General features: G+C 40.2%; 1 protein-coding gene across 1 annotated transcript; it reads right to left on the reverse strand.

Moving 5' to 3' along the window:
• Positions 1 to 2,364: 2,364 nt before the first annotated feature.
• Positions 2,365 to 20,013, reverse strand: POGLUT1 (protein O-glucosyltransferase 1). Its single transcript, XM_019729675.3, has 11 exons — positions 19,781 to 20,013; positions 18,927 to 19,017; positions 17,675 to 17,818; positions 13,299 to 13,434; positions 11,634 to 11,755; positions 10,159 to 10,218; positions 8,676 to 8,775; positions 6,964 to 7,022; positions 5,728 to 5,895; positions 4,975 to 5,031; positions 2,365 to 4,533 (listed from the first exon to the last, which is right to left on the reverse strand). Exons 1-11 carry the CDS (start codon positions 19,998 to 20,000, stop codon positions 4,377 to 4,379), a joined length of 1,314 nt encoding a protein of 437 aa, XP_019585234.3. The 5' UTR covers positions 20,001 to 20,013; the 3' UTR covers positions 2,365 to 4,376.
• Positions 20,014 to 21,165: the final 1,152 nt, after the last annotated feature.

The raw sequence follows: 21,165 nt of genomic DNA on the forward strand, positions 1-21,165 counted from the left end.
TCTCAAAACACAAAAGACTTTTTGGAATTTCTAGCAAGTGTCTGATAGTCCAGCAATAATTTCCCGTCAGTGCAGCCTCTGCTAACATAGGCTTTGAGGTATAGTTTTTATTAAAATGAATGAATTTAAAATACTCTCAAACTGGTTTGTGTAATTTCATCAAATCTTTGCTACCAAACATAACCCCTTGTATGTGCCAGTTCCTACCCCTCTAGATGTAGTTCAAAACTTTTTAGTAGAATATAGTAAATAGAATTCTGAATTTGATAGCTGGAATTTTATAGATAAGGCAAGCGAAGTGACTGCCTTAGTGACTTAGCTGAGATAGTGGCAGTGCTAGGAAGATTTCTGGTGACTGGGAGACAGGATTAGATTCAGCTCCCATCATAACACTCACTACGTTGCATCACAACTTCCTCTTTGCGGCTGTCTCACTAGGCCAGCTTTGATAGCAGAAACGATGTACATATACAGGACCTAGCAGAGTCTATCTAGCATGAAGGTTGTGGGAGAATTCAGACACTGACTCTTGACTCTGCTTCCAACTTGCCACTTATCCAATATAGGCACAGGTGGGCACCTGGACAAAGTCCTAAGACCTGAAAGCCCAAGAAAATGGCTGTGGAGTCTGTCTAGTCTACACATAGAAAATGCTAAATGCTTGAGATTACCCAAGAATCATTCTGGGATGGGGAAGGATCTGAAATTATAGGGCGGGAGTGTTGGGCAGATACTAATGAAGTATAATAATTTATACACAGCTCAAATGTGACCAGGACTCACTACCCTGTGGATACAATGGTCATATTAACAGGCAAATTATACTAACTCCATAGCTGCCTTCTCCTTTAGGTAACTGGAGCTTCATCTGTGAGGTTCCCTTTGCCATTTAGTACCTCAAGAAGTCCCCGGACCGTTGGCTACTGCTCACTGTCGGTCTATTCCATTCCGACTCCTCAGCCTCTACCTGTCACCCTCCCACACTCCTGCTTCTGCAAGCCCCTGGGTCTTTACCTTCTTTTACCATGAGGGAAATACTCTTCCTCCTCTATGGTTTGCCTTTTGAAGTCTCAGAGCAATGGTAAGCCAAAAGATGTTATGAGTTTTACTTAGGCCACTGTGTTTCACACACAGCTCTCTCCTCCCCAGGATGTGCATTTGCTACCAGAGTAAAGGTATCAGGGAAGGATTTCCGTAGTCACACCATGCTTCGAATGACCATTCTCCTACTCTCAGCCCTGATTGCTGAGTTCAGCTCATAGAACTCAATAGAATCTTCCCCATCGTGAATTTTCTCCCAGGGGTCAAAAGTTTTCCTTTCCCAGCCAGGTACACCAGGTACTGCCCTTGTCACATATATTTCAGTTTATTGTATGACTGTTTATTATAAAAAACTGGTTCCGTTCCACAGGTAGAATGAATTCTGAGAATCACCATGTCACTTCATTTACCCATCCCTCAAAGCGTAGCTCAATTTTTACCTTCATTAAATTTCCCATCTACACCAGATGAAAATTGTTCTAAACTCCAAATCCACTGTCTTTATGAATAACTGGCTTTATAAATAACTGGCCTCATGTCATTTTAATCATCTTCTACCTATGATGCCTTATATTGTTAGCTACAGAGCTCCTTCATGCTAAGGAGCCTGTTGTAAACATTCTTAGCTCCCACTATTGGTGCACAGCAGTTGCTCAAAAAGTATTTAATATTAAATGATATTAAATGAGTAATTGTAATTGTACCCCTCTGCCTCACTTACACCTTACCTCTAGATGCAGTATCTTAAGTGAAAGCATGTTTAGATGCATGCGAAGATGGGTTTTTATGTATCTTGCATGTTCTTGTTCCTAGTCACTGTAGGGGTAAAGGGTAGGGAACCATCCTCTTCGGAGCTGACCCAAAGGAGCCTATTAATTTTTTTTATCTTGGGAATATTTGGCAATCTCTGGAAATGAACACAGCAGCATTCTAGAGACAGTCTAAAACTCTCACTGAGATTCCTGGAGTTGCCCTGCTTCCTACCCTTCCAAATGTTATGCAACTTGTTTAAATTCCTTGAGATGTCTTCATATACTTCTAGTAAGTTATTTTGCTTAATCTAGCAAGAAGCAGTTTCTGTTCTTAGCAACTAGGGGAACCTGACCTAACACAGTCGAATAAGGTGGGACAGTGATATCACACAGCTGATACTTGCCAAATAAAGGAAAGCATTCCTTGTGTTACCTAAGTATCCCACTTCATTCAAATAAACGAAATTGTTCTCTTTCCTTGAAGAAAAGCGTGGCCTTTAGCTCTCTGAGGATGAAAAGTAAGTTTGGGACCCAGTTAGTATTAACAACAACAAACAACAACTTTCAAAAGTTATGGAGATAAAAATTATTTTCAAAAACATAACATTTTACATATTGTCATACACCATCCTCAGACCATCTACACTGAGGTAAAAGGTAAATATAAAATCTGAATAATATCTGCTATATTTAAATACAAAGATGCCCTTATTGACTCTGCAAAGGAAAGATGAGAATTTGCATTGTTCCAATTGTTAGTCTTGTCCAGTCCCCCTTGGAGCCAAGGGCTAGGCGATCTGTAAATAGGATTTAGTTAGGCCAACTGTCTCCATCCACCTATCCATCTAACCATCCATCCTTCCAACAACACTTTAGTATCTATTCTGTGAGGCATTGTATTAGATAATGGAGATACCGAGATAAGTAAGACATTATTCCCACCCATCGAAAAGCTCGCAGAACTGTAGAAGAGATAGTCAAAGAACTGCAGTGCAATGGGATGTCATACAATACAGGCATGAGCGAAGTGTTATGAGCCCAATGGAATGAAGAAAGGCTTCAGAGAGAAGGTGATGCTTGAACTGGAACGTGAAGCAAAATGGGAAACACTCCCAGGGAAATGTAGTTTCAACTCCTAAACCAAATGATAGAACATTTTGTTCCTAGTTTAGTGAGAAGGAAATAAAATACAGAGAGAATGCTAACATCTACTAGGACCTCATATTGACAAGGCAAAACCATAGTACAACTCAGAAATCTGGATTGCTTATCGCTACACTTATAGCATCTAGACACCATCACCATGAATTTTTAATACTCAAAAACAAAAATTCAACTTTAAATGTCTGCCTTATTCCATGCAATGATCTCACCAGGGATATTCAACTCCTCTAAAAAGGTCCTTAGGCTTAAAGTTTTGTGGGCGTTTAAAAGGCCAAATACATTTCTCACAAATGGAATAAAATCCTAATTTTATGTGACTGATTCTCACATTTATGAATTTTGAAACCAATTAATACCAAACAGTTCTTAGGAGTCAAAGGGAAAGAACTGATTCCTCTGTGAAAAGGTTGGGCTTAAGGAACAAGGATGGTTCTGAGTCATCAGACTACATAGTTTTAACCTAACAATTTTTCTTCATTTTTAAATATGTTAGCAAGATCATCCTGAGCGATTAAACTATGCTATCCGAATGTATTTTTTAAAAAAGGAAAAGGAGGTCCCTTTCTTGCTTCTCAAAATCCACACATTGAGAGTGTGGATTGTTGCCAATTTCAGGAGGAAAAATATTTAGTGCAAACAGTAAAGAGTTGCTGTTCTACGCATAGCATAGTTCCTTTAAAGAGTGAGAACTACTTCCTAAATTTATTAAGAGGTTTTTGTCTTTTTTTTGAAGAGACCATAAAAAGGGTGTGAAGGCACAAAAAGGGAACTTGAGATCCAATTGCAATAATTACTCATGCAACTGGCCCCTTTGTATGTGGCATTATAGAAACTTCCTGAGTACCAAAGAGTTTATGGTTTTACAAAAGAGAACTACGTCATTGCATGGCACAACTACTGCTTCCTTAGACCTTTCAGGAAATGACCCCCAAGTATTTTTCACAAACTGTATAGGAATTCCTACATTAAAATATAGTAACAAAACTCAAGCCTAGAGTAAATTCAGAATTGCGGTGGTGAGTTGTACTAGTTCCAAATAATTGATTTTCTGCTCCAAACACTGGGACAAGACATCATCCCATGGACACAGTCAGTTTCACAGTGATGGACATATATATGTGGATGATCTGAGGCACAAGCTGTGACTGGTCCTAAGAAAACGAAAGGTAGAATCGGATTCAATATCCACATCTCATGATTTCTGGTCCTTATTCAGCCAAGCGTTGAGCTGCTTCATCTGTATTATACACAGTTTGGATCTTTCTTGAGAGTTGCTCTGAGTGTAGCACGGTAAGGAAAGCCAGATATTTGGCTTGATAACAGTATTCAAGGTATAGGCGCCACACTCACGGTAAGCTTCCCACCACAGAATTTCTGAGATCTGCTGCCATAGAGAGGACTATGGTCCAATGATGACTATTAGAGTTCAGTTTTCAAAATTTTGGGAACAATCTGATCATAGCCTTTCCTTCTTGTTACATTATAGGACAGAAATTTAGAGTATTCAGTCAAGAGGTTCTCCCAGTAACAGGTGATATCATCCATCTGCAAGTGGTTCATAATAAATTGGCTTCCCCTAGAGACAATAGTAACAAGAACATTTAAAGCACAGCATTTAATAACATTAATAGCTTAAAATGAATGATTACCTTGTGCCAAGCACTGTTAAGAATACTTTATATGAATTAACTTTTGATCCTCAGAACTAACCCTCTAGCCATCATATCTACACACGTGTGCTTAGCAATAGAACTTAATTTTTTTCTTAAAAACAAACATGTAAACAGCCAATGCTCAGAAATGTTTAGTTACTTCAAAGATTTCAGTCTACTTCTATAAAGGATGGGCTTGGGGCAGGTGTCAATGTGTGTTTTTCCCCCAGGAGAGGTTTAATTCTGATTAACTCTGTATAATAAAGATGAAATCCAGATATCACCATGGTAACGATATTCATATTCTTTTAGCTAGGGCAAAATAGGGATGATAAAGTAGAAAATGAAAAATGAACAGAACTTACCTTTCAGCAATTCCTTGAGCTATGTCATCATTTGCTTTTACAAATTGCAACAGCTCCCTAAATTGGAAAGAATTATTAGACTCTGAAATATAGACCAAGCTCATTAGTCCTAAGTCAGAAAGATCATAGATGGAGGTCTATGATTAACCTCTGGGTATATGGATGGTGGATAATTTCCTTTTTAAAGGAAAGATATCAGAGTCTTCACAGGAACAAAATAAAAACAACAAAAAAGTCCCCACACAAGCTAAAGGCAACCTGTTGTAGCTTGGGGACATATTTGAGAAAAATAGAGAAAGGTTCAATGATACACATCAAAAATTAATAGTGAAGAAAAAATCTCCCTCCTGTTTCCTGCTCTGGCCTCTCTCCCTACCGACCTCTTCCTAGCTTCCATCATGAGAGGAAACGTGCTTCAGCGTCACTGGGGTTGATTCTCACAATGTATTTGAAAGTTCCTTTGACAATATAATAAGATCCAATATAGCTATCTTTAGTGTTTGAGAGATTAGATCTTTTTCACTGCCTACTGCCTGAATATTACATTTTGAACTAGCACTGGAGCACTGTTTCAAATTAAATCCCACTTATAGCCCAGTTGGATAATAATGCAATTAATATCTATGTGAACAAAAAATTTTAAAAAAGCTTTCCATGGAAAAAGTCATCAGGAGGACAAGCCTGAAACGGCTGGGGACTTAGAGGTAGATTGTGGGACTCATTAGAAACTCTGCTTGAGAGGGAGTGGCTTACTGGACATTGGAGAGATCTGTTTTGACTGGGATATAGTGAATCCATGGCTTCAGTTGTGGATAGAAGAATTCCAGCCACTCATCACCGACATGGAAAACAAGTGAACCACACAGGAAGAGGTGTTTGAACCGGAAACTTGCAGCTACACCTCGAAAATTAAACAGATACCTGGGAAAGAGCAAAATATACTTGATATTATATCCTATTATATGCCTATTTGTGCCTATGCACAAATATGACCTTTTTTCCTTAATCCCTTCTCTTCTCTCCTTGTATGACCCCTCTTTCTTCCCTTTCCATTTTCGTTTTTTAAGGACACATCAGCATGGCCCTGTGATTTCAATAAACTCCTTCCTTTTAGCAGGGGCTATAGCTTATTCCTGTGAATGACAGGATGAGGTAAGGGGGATACTTTCTGCAGGCAAAGCTAGATAGGGGCAGGAGCTGGGTGCTGGGTAGAGAGGACAAAAGGCTCAGATGGAAATGATACCTCACCCTTTCCTACAAGCTATTCTAAGCCTAATGTCTCTAACTCATCATGCCCCACCCCCAGCCTTGTTTTTCCCATAGTGTACCCCATCTGGTCAAAGTCATCCTGTGTTCCCTCTTTTTCTGAAGTCTGGAGAGGACAATCAGACATACCTAATCAACCTTCAAAGAAATACCTCCTAGAAAAAAGCTATCTTAGAAAGAACATTTTCTTTTCAACATTTCTCATGCATGCACCATTTCTCATGTCTCCAACCAGAGTTGCTTCTATCCTATAGTTCCCATTGTATAGCGTAATCAGCATTCATCTCTCTGAACCTCCCCACTATGCCCTCCTGACCTGTTCGTCTAATTCTTAGTCCTGGCATTTAAATAAAATATTTCAGTTACAGATGCTTTATTCATGTTGAACCTTCAACTGTTTTATCAACCTGATAAATACTTCATCTAACTTCAGCTATTGGCTGGGTGGGGTGTGGAGAGAGGGAATCCCATCACTTTGATTATTAGCACACAGCTATATAGAAGCAGGGACCATATTTCTTTGTCTCTGCAGTTCCCACTGAACTCAGGCCAGAGCCTCATGCACAGCAGGCTGTCAGTAAATGACAGCTAAAGGAATTATTGTGACTTTCATAAATGCCAGCTGGGTGCTGGTATGAAAGTTTTCACCCTGGTATTAAAGTTCCCTATTGCTATTCCAAAAGCAACAGGGAAACCAAGAGTCAGGAGTCCGGGAAGTCTTACTTGTATTTGCAGTGATCCACAAGATGGACATCCTTAGCAGCTGGCTTTCCCAAGGTATCCTTCGAGTGGAAAGAAAGTTATTACTATTAGCAGTAGTAGCATTTATGGAAGACCATTGTGCAGCAAGCATTGTAAACATTTCATCAACATGACCTCATTTAAGTCTCATAATAAACGTAGTCGGGAAGCATTATTACCCCATTTTACAGATGAAGAAGCCAAGGCTTCAAGATGATAGGAGACTTGTTCAGGGTCACGTGGCCCTAAGTTGTAGAAGAACTAGGGTTTTAACCTGGCTCTGATTTTAGAGTTTAAGCTCCTCTTAAGCCATATGAACTCAGAGGTCAATGCCTGCAGCACATTTCACTTTATGCAGCTGGTGGGCTTAGAGGTGTAGCCCACACACAAATGTTGTTGGCCATGCAAAGTATTTGGAATAAATATTCAACCCATTGCCAACACCTATAGCTGGTAGGATATTTCTAACAAAAATACAGATTTCCAACTTTTCTTATAAAAAGAAAGAGGAAAGTCTGGTAAACCAGGCTCCTGTCTCCCTTGGCAGCAGTGAGTGGACCTTTAGCACTCTCTCCTGTTCATGCTTGTAGCCCCGGGGTTACTTGAGTTTGAGACCCCCATCTAAGCATACTCCAGCCACATCAGCAGATGGTAAACTCCAATAAAGGGAAAAAATCTTGCTTGCTTTTCAATCTCCCACAGGAGATGTTCTGCTAAACGGATACATTTTTTCATATTTTAACTTTTTAACAAAGTTTCTTAAACTTTATTTGCTCCTATTTGATTAAAACTATCCAATAATAAATACATACATTTCAAATATACACTTAGTTTTTCCCACCAGGAGTTTAAAATATTTTTTTATATTATCCTATATGGAATATGGAAATTTCAAATGAGTACGTTTCAGGCTTAACGTTCTTTGAATAAGGTGAAAAGTCACAGAGTTAAAAGGACAGAGATGCATTCCAAACCAAAGAAGCCAATCATTGTTGGCTTCACCTTACAATCACTTGGGGGGGCGGGGGGGGGTTAAACAAATGAAGATGCCTGGACCTCTTCCCCAGAGAGTCTGATTCTTTTGATTCATTTTTAAATACTCTGGTTGGATTGCATAGTCAGGATTGAGAACCCCAGGGGCTGGCAAACTACAGCCCATAGACCAAATCCAGCCCCCTGCTTGTATTTGTATACAATCCATAAGTTAACAATATTTTTACCTTTCAAATGGTTACAAAAAATCCAAAGAAGAATATTTTATGATACATGAAAATTATATGAAATTCAAATTTCAGTGCCATGAATAGTTTTGTTAGAACACAGCCATGCTCGTATGTTTACATATTATCTATGGCTGCTTTCGCGCTGTGGTGGCAGAATTGAGTAACTATAACAGAGACTTCACGGTCCACAAAGCCTAAAATATTTACCATCTGGTCCTTTATATAAAAAGTTGGTAATCTCTGGTTTAAATCTTCAAAGTAGTATAAAGTACTACTGAGAATGTGGGCCAGAAAAGCAATGAGTTTGAAAAAGAATAATTTACATGAATGCTAATACTAGTTTATGGAACCTTCGCTACATTTATCCCACCACTGACAGGTAGGATAAATCTGAAATTCTACCCAGGTGGCAATGTTCTCTGAGTGAGAATTTTCACTGCCGTAGTTTCTATTCAGATGATTGGTGATTACTTTCATAGATTTCCAGGCCTGGTTTTTGGTGTATTCTGCATCAACAAGTTTTGGGTTTTTCCGAGATAGAAGAATGAGAGGATCTCGTTCTGGACTTGTCCTATAAAAGAAATACATGACATAAAATTATGTGCCCTAAATCATGCTTCCCAATCTTTGGAAGGTAAGCAGTAATCAGACCCAATGCAGTGACAGTACACACAGATGGACAACTCATTGGTTACTTTAATAGTAGAAGAGGGGGATACTGGCTACTGCAGCATCTAGGTGGTCCTGGGCTGTCCCCACTTTACCCTTCAGGGATGGGGAGTATTTGGCCCTTCTTTGCTTGCATCTAGTCTTTAAGATTGTTCTGGTCACTACAGCCATATCCTAGGAAATGATTTCCCTTTTAGGAGGGTTTGTGTCGCCTCTATAATTACTAATACCCATAGCTGTGTGACTAGGTAATCACCACTCACCGAAATAGCTACATGATTTTGTTGTGTATGTTCTGTAAAGTCCAGTATAACGTTTAAATTAAAAAGAAAGCTAAAAGACTCTGTGGAGAACAAGTCCTAGCTATGGTCCAAGTAGCAGATGGTCTTGACATATGAAGGGTCACGGAACCCCTGAGAATCTGAAGAGAACTATGAGCCCCTCCTCTAGAAAAATGCACATCCCTCTATAACTTCAAGGAAGTCCTAAAACCCTTGAAGTCTACGCAAGGATCCCAAGTTAAGAATCTATGATCTCAAGGTTTGAGCATCAGAGAAGTTGGTAAGTTATAATAAGCACTGGCTGATCGGCCCGTCTGTACTTTAAAGTCCACTGCCCATGTAAATAGAGGGTGAGATCTCTGAAAAGGACTCATCAAGAAAACTACAGAACCCTTCTCTCTTTACAGTGTCTTTTATATTCATCTGTTCAATGCACAGTCATTGTGTATTGATGTGGCTGCTACTGTCCTTGCCACTGGGGATACGGAGCTGAACAACACAGAAAGGGGCCTTCCTCAACCATTTCCCTTTCTTCTTCCTCTCTTGCTTCCCTCTCCATTTTCAGCAGCCTCAGTCTGTGCTCTCTACCACTATTGGGCGGCCACACGGTCTGGTGAAACAGGTGATCTATTGATGGTTCCTGCTCTACAATGGTAGTGACTGGGCAAGATCATAAGCTATTCCTAGGAAACTGTAAACTCCTAGGCAAGAGGGCAACTCATCTGTTCTGTTCAGTGTTACATACTCAATGCCCGTCACACTCACGGCACTCTGTAAATATCTGCTGAATTACTGGATGAACTTTACTGTTTTGAATTTTAGTTAAGAGTGATTTGGGCAAATAATTTGCGTTTTTCTCTAGTGTAAAATTCTGTGGTTCCATTTTTTCTTCTTAGTTATCTTGGTTTTCTTTTTGAACTAGAGTTTGTTACATCCTCAAAATTACTTATATTTTACACATTAACTGGAAGAATATTTTGTAAAATGTTAGAAAGTATAATCACCTTGATCCTCGGAAATATGCTGTGGAATTTTTCTTTTTCCATGGCCACTGTGCTGCTGACCTAAAAATAGATTTTGATTAGTTTCTATGTTTTTTCTTAACTTATATAAGGATGTGTTTTAACCATTTCTGAGGATTAGTTCAGAGCTTTACATAAGTCTGAGCAAGGCTATTCAAAAGAAAAAGGCCTGGAATACATTTCGTTCCCTTTTGTTATTATTTCATTCCTCTGGTGATGCTAGCCAGTGACATCTACAAATTGTTAAAAGAAATATTCCCAAACACTACATGACATGCTTAAGCTATTTAATTCTGTGAGTATTTAATACAATGAGTATTTCTTCTCTATTTCAAGTAGAGTGCTATTGATAAAATTAATATGCGAAGAGATCCACAGAAAATATCAGAAATTGAATTAAAGAAAATAAATCACTCCCTGACTTCATGTTTTGGATACGTAGGAGGATCATCATATTTAATGTGATTTTGCAAAGCACCCTGGTTTTCTTGAAACTGTACTAGTGAAGCAGAGCCTGGATGGCACCCCCACAGTAGAGCCCTCTCCGGCTTGAGCTCGAAATATCCCATCCCACCAATTCTGTTTTAAAAAATTCCCCTGAAACTTATGATTAATACCCTTAGGTTTATTGATGACAATCTCTAGCATTCTTTCCAGGTTAATCCTATCATTGTTCCTGGGTTGCTGACTCCACCATAAAATCACATGGCCAGAGGGAAGACTCCATGCAGACTCCCACGTATGTAGCCTCTGGAGGAACGCCCAGATTTCCCCTTAAAAACCCCAAGCCAGTCTGAGAATGTCAAGGCAGTTTTTGGAGGTGTTAACCTGCTTCTAGTAAGTGCCAATGTTCTTTAAATCATTCATGTAAAATGTAACTAGGTTAAGAAACATCTGCAGCTTGGATGACCTGAACAATCTAAATTCTGAAATGACGGAAGGATGGAGTCAACAGGCCAAGGCATGTCTCAGTTATGTATCAGAAAGGATCTGGAGCAAGCTTGTCCTTGAGATACATCTGGGACATTTATGCCCACCCCACCCTCACCTAAAGGACTTAGCTCTAAATTATAAAGTATAGTTATGTTCCTCCAAGTAATGTTCTATCCTCCCCCACAACGTAGTCATTCTTTTTTTTTTTCTAGTTTTGAAAGTAATTCACTCTTATTTAGAGAATCTTAAAAGCACAGAAAAAGTTAAAGAAGAAAAGAAAGGCTCCTATAATCCCTCCCACAGAAGCACTGCTGATACTTTAGGGTAGGTTCTTCTGTTCTTTTCCTATGGATATATAAGTATTTTTATACACATAAAAAATTGTTTGTGCTATGTACAGTTTTTTTGTCTTTCATTTTTAACTTAAAGTTAGTCATTTTAAAGGAAGTAATTGTTTATACTCTACCGTTTATTTCAAGAAGACCCACAAAGAGGGACAAATAAAACCCCTCTAAAGAACCTACCTTAATAGATCTTCTCTGAAGAGGTCCCACCGTCCAAGACCCGTAGGATAAATTGGCCAAACAGCAGGTCCCCCTTCCCAAAATGTCCAAGCAGGATACATGATATCATGGTACTCTGATGTCTTCGACAGAAACAAAAGGTTGCTCCAAATCAGTCTCAGAAGAGAGGGAGAAGCAGCACTAAGACCCGGTCTTAGTTTATTATAATACAGGACCGGGTCTTATATAATATAATAATAATATAATATAATATAGTATGATATAATACCGGGTCTTATATTAATTTTTGCTCCAAAAGACGCATTAGAGCTGATTGTTGGGCTAGGTCTTATTTTCAGGGAAACAAGGTGTTTCTTTCATTGGAATTGTACATGCAATATACTATCTGCCTTCTCTCAAATACTTAAAAAATGATGTGTGATTTATCAGGAAGCTCAGACATAACAGCTGCTCGTAGAAGCTGCACAATTACTATAAAATCCCTCCTTTGGAAACTAAGAGGTACTGGTTAAACAAAGAAAGGAAAGAAAAAACCAGAGGGAAGTAAAGATGAAAAGAAAGTTAGTATACCGATGGTCATACTTTATTATCCACAGACACAACAGATAAGTAACGAACAAAGTCCTTACTGACTTACATGGGAGCCTCTATCTGTTCTTCTGGAAGGGTTTCATGACAAACAATGGGACCAAGCATTTTTGAGAAATGAGGCAAACCCATGGTAAAAGCAACACAAATGTAGCCTCAGCCCACTTGCAATACAGGAAATAGAGAAGTCCAGAGAGACAGTAAACTGTGATAAAGAAAAAGTAGGGATAAAATGTCCCTCTGCTTTGGAAAAACCAAATCAGAGATGATGTTCCTGTTCTCAAAGTCCATAGGGTTTTCCCAAACCCATTCTTCCCCCATAGGACCTTTGTCCACTCTCTTCTAGCCTCCCCCACCCCCACCCCCAAATGTGTTCATAACTAGTCTCTAGGGAACCAAGGCCCATCCCTGCCAATATGCCATTGATAAGAACCTGGGCACTGGCAAGATATTAATTGTCCTAAGTACTCCAAGACCACAGACGTGCCCTAGTACTCCTGTCCCTGCATAACTGGGCCCAAAGATCACCCCCTCACAAATCCCTCTTGGATATCCCAGGCCTAGTCCCTCAATGTGCTGCTTGGGCACAAGCTGTGCGGAGTTACCTAACACCTTTGATTTCACTGTTAGCCATGCTGGGTCCCTGAGATACAGTGACAGATAGGCCAGACGATACTCATTACTGTGGCTGATGTATATATTGTAGGAGCTCAGCAAATATTTTTTAAGGCATTCCCCAATTCCCAGCCCATAAGCTTTCTTGAGTCTCTCTCTCCCAAGGATCTCAGAATCCCACCTCAAATGTCCTACAGGTTCCTCGGGCCTCTGTCATTCTGTGCCCTCCATCCTTAGCCCTGTGAACACTTAAGCAATCTCACATTGCTTACAGGTCCTCAACCCCATCTCCTCAGTCTTATTACTCAAGTACTGTGAAGCTCACAGGAACACAGATTCATTCCTGGATCTCAGGCCTCATCCTCACCATTACCCACTAGACTCTATCCCAGGACAATCATCTCCTGCTCATACCCCAGAGGACCACCCTGCATCGCCTCATATGGCTCGTCCTATACTTACCTTACTGAAGGAGAAGACTGGAATAGCAGGCTCCATCCACTTAGGAACCTGAGGATAATCTCGTACATTGATCACCATCTCCATGTCAGGGAGGCGTCCAATAACTTCCAAAATAAAGTGTTCAACACCACTACACCTGTCAACCAGAAATACCACAGATTTACCAGAGCACTCACCTAGTGCCTGCTCTAGGACAAGGCAGGGTCCCATGGACACTTTTAAAGTAAGACAATCCCATTGTAATAGCTATGTACGAACAATGTCAGATGGGTAGTAGACTTGGTGGGGTTATCACTTTGTGAGGGGTGTAAATGTCTAATAACCCCATTGTTTTGTACACCTAAAACTAAATAATAATAATAATAATGATAAAGACAAGCCAGTGATCAGATCATCGGCCTACTGCAAAGTCTCCTGAAAGCAATGCTCCACTCTTTCATATTGTACAAGCTCTCTTTCCTAGCTACACTGCTCCAGCTTCCAATACTAAATAAAAATGTCCAACTGAATCACCAGAAGTTTGAAGGGAGTATTATTGCAACTCCTACCACTAATTTTCTATTCATTCCCAGTGTCTTTATTTCCCCTATAAAGAATACTTTAATTAGTAAGCCAGAGACAAATTCTGATGGGAACTGGAAAGGCTAATTTTCTAATTGTGTCCCTTAGGCTTGCTTGTCACAAGTCATTATTTTAATTTCCACTATAATTAAATCTCACAGTTTATGTGGAAAGATAGGAAAGCTTTCATTATCTTCAACCTGAAATACAGAACACTATCAAAATCAGTTTTGCAAGCCAGAAAGAGTGTTATGTACACAATCACGAAAACTATAATACAGCATTCTGACTGAACTCCTGGACAATCCTCAGAGGATTTCTGGGAAGAAAGAGAGGACACACGAACAGCTTAGCTTCTGCCCCATTCTTTGAGGTCCTGACCAGCACTATACTGTATTCCAAGGCTTGACCAAAATTTTCTGGCAGCATGGAAACAAATTATTTAAAACACTGATTTACATATAGGGAGATTAACTGTAAAAAATATCAATGGTCCATAAACATAAGAAGAGATGTTAAACAGTATTAATAATAAAGAAACGCTCAAAAGTGAAACTTGTACAAATAGAGAATAAAATGGTGGTTTCCAGGAGATCAGGGGTGGGGAACAGGACAGATGTTGTCTAAGGGTCCAAACTTACAATGAGTAGTAAATAAGCCCTAGAGGTCTAATGCACAGTACAGTAAGTCCTCACTTATCACCGACAGGGTCTGCAACATTGAGCAGAATGATGTGTATCAAAACCAATTTTACCATGGGCTAATTTTAATTGATATAACTTAACTCCCACCTACATCAGTGTTATTGTGAAATGACATTGAGTGAAACGACGATATTCATAGACCTGCTGTGTAGTGAATGTAGACAACAGTATTACATTATGATCATCAAACTTGCTAAGAGACTAGAACTTAATTATCCCAACTACTAAAAAGAAAGGATAATTACGTAACATGATAGAGGTGCTAATTATCCTACGATGGCAATCAGATTACAATATGTATCAATATGTATCAAAGCAACATGTACATCTTAAATTTACACAATGTTGTATGTCAAATATATTTCAACCAAAAAAATACATAAATACAGTATCACCATGACAAAAAAAAGGAAAGGAAAAAAATCTAGTGAAGCTAGGTGCCAGTTTTCACCAATCAGATTGGCAAAGATCAAAGAGTCAGATAACAGTGCTAGTGCGGGTGTCAGGTGTATTCTGCGCCTGTGATCCAGGATGGTGAAAGTGTAAATAGGCATAACCTCTTTGGAGGACCATTTGCTTCTATTTACAAAGATTTAAAAAACACATTAATTGATTAATTCTACTTGTAGGCATTAACCTGCCGATATATTTACATGAGGCTCAAAGGTGTACACGCAAGGATGTTTACTGCTGCACTGTTGGCGTTAGTCAGAAATCAAAGGGGAGTGCTAAGGAATAATTTCACTGTCCGCTGATAGAAGACTAGAGAAATCCATACAATGGATTATTATGCAGCTATGAAATAGGTGCTCTCCACGTACTCTTATGGAACAATTTCAAAACCTGTTGTTACATGAAAAAGAAAAGTAAGTTGCAGAACATAAGATATAGCATGTTCTAATTTATTGATGAGTCTAGATAATTGTATACGCATACACTATTTCTGGCTGGATATACAAGAAACCTGTAATTGTGGTTGTCTCTTGAGAGGAGGACTAGCAGTCTGGAATCTAAGTGAGTAGAGAAACTTCCCTTTCATTGTACACCTTTCTGAGTTATCGAAATACTTTGCCACGTGCACGTAACACTACTTCGATACTAAAAAAATAAAACTAGTTTAAAAGTTTAAAAAATATACTATTGCAGTACATATATATGTAACAGCTAAAACATTTATTTTCTTTCACATTTGGCTTTGAAAACAGCATTCTCTCATGTATTGTATGATTCCATTTATACAAAACACTTGGAAATAGTCTATAATGAGAGGAAGCAGACCAATGGATGCCTGAGGATGGGGGTAGGGGGTTCAGGGGTGGGGGCTGAGGAAGGGAGGGGTGTGAGAGAGGCAGAGGTACAAGGACACTTGCGGGAGGGATAGATACCATTATTTTGGTATATATTTACATCAATACATCAAATTGTACACTTTAAATGTACGCAATTTATGTCAACCATATCTCACTAAAGGTATTATTTTTAAAAATGCCATTATTCTTCATCTCTGAAGGGATGCACCTCGTGTTAATAAGATAGGGCTCTGGTTCCTCAGCAAAATCTCTCAGCTCATCTTGAAAATTGAGTTTATATTTTATTTTGCCCATAACTGAATTTTTAAAATGCCATACAGGTTTCTGAAACTGGGTGAATTAAAAGTTTCTAGACCTAGAAAGATATTATTGTTGGCTAGATGGAAATCTGAGATATTACACAACAGTGTCCATTTCATTTAAGAGCACTGGTCTGAATATTTCATTCTATTTCTGTTCTGTCCAACTACATTTTCCTTAGTAATGTGTGTAGTTGGGATAAGGAACTTTCCATGCACTTGAAATATAGACTATTTCATTGTCAATAAAAGGTCCTGTACTTCCTTAAGAACATTTCTAAGAGCTCCTGATCCCAAACGAAATGCTCTGAGGTCTGGAATAAGAGGTATGAGGCTTTCAGAAACTTTGAAAGTATTTAATTTCATCTGTAAATAGTTCACTAATTGTTAAACATTGGGTAAGCTTTCAAAGTCCAATAATATCTATAGTCATATTTTCTTTCTCATTTGTAGAAAGTAGAAATTCCTCTATGTTCATAATTTTTACTTAAAGTCTCTATTATTGTCCCATGTAATGAAACAAATGTCTGTTTAAAATACCTCAATGATTTTCCCCACTACCACTTTATTTTCCCGTGACATTCGATAACTACAAGGTAACTGTGATTACCTACCTCAGTGTAGTGGGATGTGAAGTGATCTTTATTTTCCTTTTTGTTGCTGCTTTTATATACTTTTGTGAAAAAAATGTATTAATTTGTAATGAAGTTATTAAGAAAAAATATATAAATCCTTATGTCAAAATGGATGCATGTTTTTTATAATACTGTTCATTTATTTTACTTTTAATGACAGCATAGACATTGTTTAGAAAGAGGATCTTAGCTAAAAGAAGGTCATGCACTCTGAGTTTTGTACTTTATAATTTTATAAAGATCTGAGTTTTCTTAAAAAAAAAAAAAAAAAAAAAAAAAAGACTCCTAAAAGGGAGATTTATCGTGTGTTGTATATAATGCTGCCTAAACCCAACTCCCAAGTTCAGTCTTGGACCCTCCCTGCTCGCGGCCCCCAGGCCTCAGCCCACTGATTTGTTACCTTAAGTCCTGGCTATTGCAGCCTGAGTAATTGGCAGCCCAAGTCCCTCTTGACTTCCCCCCACTATTTGGTATCTAGAACAATACTTAGCCCTTGACAGACACTCAGTCAGTGCTCCTCCTCCTCCTTCAGCCCAGCTCACTCCTGTTAGGCCTCATGAGCCTGTATCCTGCAGCTACTACGTATATCCCAGGAAGGATGAGAAGGGGCAGAGCCACAGCCAGTACAACCAACAATATGTCCAAGCCTCAGGAAGAGAGGAAACAGACTTTAATATAGGAGAAAGGAGGACAGGAGTAGGTAAGAAAAATTCCCAGGAATGAAGAGCTTATTGTTATTTTGCAATCCTCTGAAATGTGAGGAGGACTTTGCCTATGGGTCCCTTGAATTGACTTCTCTATAAGAACAGTATCAAGTAAGCCCATGTATAATAAGGTCAGAACATATATTTATGTCATAATTCTTACCTTGAGGGAAACATGCAGTCATTTTCTCGGTATAATCTGTTCTTAATGATCTGGTAGTGAGTTCCTAGCTTCCGTCTGACTACCTCCGCCATCATCTTCCTTGAGATACCTCCTCGGAAAGGAGTCAGATCCTCTTCTATGACACTAGGGGAGAATGGAAATCATCAAGGAAAGCAGGTCAAGAGAGTGGTACCATTCCACCTACTTCCTTTCTGTTGGTTTAGGTTTAGTATTAGAGAACACAGGAAATTGAGGGAAAGAATAGAGAGAATGAATGAGTACCCTTTCCCCCAGAAGCACCATAGGGAATCCAAAACATCGTCAACAACAAAGCCACAAAAAGGAAAAAAACAGTCAATTTCTTTTCCTCCTTCCTCTATCTGATTGCCCGTCCCTTGCCTGATACATGTTCCACCTTTCCTACCCATGCCAGTCACCGCAATCCCACTCACCTTCCCTTCACTGAATCCCACAGAAGGTATGATTTACGCTTTGCAGTCTGACACTGTCTGAGTCCCTTGTTCTGGTCTGTCTGGCCCCCACCCACCCCATGCTCTAGCAGCCTAACAGCAATAACCAAAAATTACACTGTTGTGTATCCCTTTTAAAGTTCAGTACATAGCAAGTTTTCAATAAGTATCATAAGCATCAGGTGAACTTTTTGAGGAGTCATGGAATAACCTGATGAGGCGCTTAAAGGACCCTGATATTTAGCTGATGGGGAATCTGAGACCCAGGGAAGTTAAGTGGCTTGCCATGGGGATGATTAGTAGATGTGGGACTAGAACTTGATTATTGTTTTTGAAATCATCTTTCTTCCATGCCACACTCCAGCCCTAATGTGCATACTTTAAAAATAACCAACAGAAAAAATATGATTAGAGTCGCTTAAAAACATGTTCACTCCTTCAACAATATTTATTAGTACTTACTGATAGCTAGCACCAGGGATACAACAGTGAATAAGACATAGACCTGGATCTCAAAAAGCTTTCCGGCCGGTGAGGAAAACAAACAAGTACATTTGCTAGTTCCCGCAGAGAGTTAGTTAGGTGGCGATGCGGAGACCACCTGTGTCTCTCCTACTCCAGGGCATTTTTATTCCCCAGAAATAGGAAACCCACTTCGAGAAACCGATCTGCTTTCAAAATATGCTTGGCTCTTTGACAACTGCAACCAAGGTCTCTTGGGGATCTTAGGGGACTTCATTGTGATGAGAACTAAATTCTCAAAGACAAATCAAAGAACTCACCCGTGGTAGCAGCTGCAGTTTGGACTTGAACATGGTTCATAATTCTCCAAAGACCTGTTAATTTGGTCAATAAATACTTTCCATTTTGAACCTTCAAAAAGTGAAGTAAATGAAGGTTAACAAAATACGCCTGAGCATTCTCCTTTGCTAGAAGCAGGCAGGCAGAACCAACAGAAGGCAGAAAGACTTAGACACCCCCTTCCCACCCCACTGGTAGAAAAGAATGCCAGGAAGGATTCATTCTGTAACTCGCCAGCCCTCATGTGAAATCTGCTTCTCTACTCCGGTTGTCAAGAAATTGGAAATTTCTTAATGCCTGACACTTCCAAGGCTACGGATAAACTGGTGAATGGCATGGTTCTCTACCTTGTGCTAATCAAATTGAGTCCAATAAAGAGAATCAATTGAAAGTCACAGACATTAACCTTCCCTTAAACTCTTCCGGCAATAGCCTAAGAACTCTCTCTCTCTCTCACACACACACACACACACACACACATGCAGGGCAACCACGAATTATCCCACACTGTGTTTTAGGGAGGTGCAGAGTTGCCAAGCGCGGGAGATGCCCGCTATGGGTGAGCTGGGGAATTCCCTCTCCTCCCCTCCATCACTCCGGATTCCGGAGGACAGGTTACTCTCCAGGGTCCTGGGCAGAAGCCGCAGCGCCAGACACCCAGACACTAACTCTCCGCTCCAAGGCGCCCCTCCCCCGTGCCCTCTGCCCAGCTCTGCGTTACAGCGGCCACAACATCAACCGGGTGCGGGTCGCCCGGGGGAGCGAGGGGGGCGGGAGAGCGCCTCTGGACGGAGCCCGAGACCCAGCGACAGGCTCGGCCCCGCCCAGAGCCCACCTGACTCCTTCTGGCGGCCCGGCACTGGGGACAGGAGTAGCAACAGCAACCACAGCCCAAGCTGGGAGCGCGCCCACTGCGCCATCGCCAGCCGAGCCCCTGCGGAGTGCCCCACTGCGGCGCTGGCGGAAGCACCGCCCCGCACAAACATGGCCGTGGGGGCCGCACCACGTGGGCGGACGGCCGCCCCACACAGAGATGGCGAGTGGCTGCTCCGCATCCCGCGCCCCCAAGTCCCAGCCTGTGGTTCAGTTTCCCTGGGTATGCTCGCCAGGAAGGAGGGCTTCCCATTCCGCCGTTGTTAAGGCGGTGTTCCGGGAGGGCGCGCTTGTTTAGAGCCAAGCTGTTTGGTTAGCTATTGAAGGGAACCAGAAGTTTTGCCTTTTGAGAGATTGATTTTTATTAAGCTGTTTATTAAGAAAAAAAAAAGACTCGGAAAGAACCTTTGGTTCTCCCCCTTGCTGCCTGAGAGAGTCAGATGGAAAGGCCTACTCCAGGAAGGGGATTTTAGGATGTTTGCCTTAGCCTAATTTGAATTAAGTATGGTAAGTAGGAAGGCATCAGGCAGGAGCCTGTTACCTAGCTAGATATGCGGCGGGTCCCATTGTTGCCGAATTGCCTAGCAAGAATTTGCAGGCCTTGTGTGTTCCCCTCTTCCTCAACTACCTGTAAATCGCCCATTCTCACTTCTAAAATCTAAGACCCCGTTCCCCTCTTTTTCTCCTTTGTCCAAATGTCCAACATATACCCAACGTTGTCTGCCTTTGGAATTTTCATACTTGTGTGAATTAAAATTTGAAATTCCCCATTTGACTTTCTCCTGTTAATCTGTTAATTATTAGCCCAGCTAGAAGAATTTAGAAGGTGAGAGGAAAAGTAGTATTATTTTTTTAGACCCCACACTGTAGTGTATAGCACTGTTAGACCTCAAGGGCTTGCAAATAGTATAGCACAGGTCTCTTTGTAATAGGAATTTACAACAATTGGGGTGACTTAGGCATGGAAAAATATCAGTGGACAACATTCTACTGGACAGTATAGATATATAGTCCATATAGGTATGTATAATGATCATACAACTACAATCACCTATCCATTGTACAAAATGTGCATAATGACATCTGTGGAAATACATGGAAAAGATGAGATCTGTGTCCTTGACGAGTTTAGAACCAGTGGGAAGAAAAATATGCTTCCCCAAAGATAATTTACAATTTAAGGCAACATGTAAACGCTTCTGGTTTCAGTGGAGGCAAAGATCAATATTAACTGGAAATCTGGGGAAGGGTAAGAAGGGTGTATTCCAGGCTGAAAAAGGAAATGTTGCGATGAAGGAATATTGTGCTGGAGTCACTAAAAAAAGGGGAAGCCATAATTTGCAGAAG

Source organism: Rhinolophus sinicus, chromosome 17 (assembly GCF_057876585.1).
Source record: "Rhinolophus sinicus isolate RSI-liver-muscle chromosome 17, RSI-T2T, whole genome shotgun sequence".
NCBI classification, from domain to species: domain Eukaryota; kingdom Metazoa; phylum Chordata; class Mammalia; order Chiroptera; family Rhinolophidae; genus Rhinolophus; species Rhinolophus sinicus.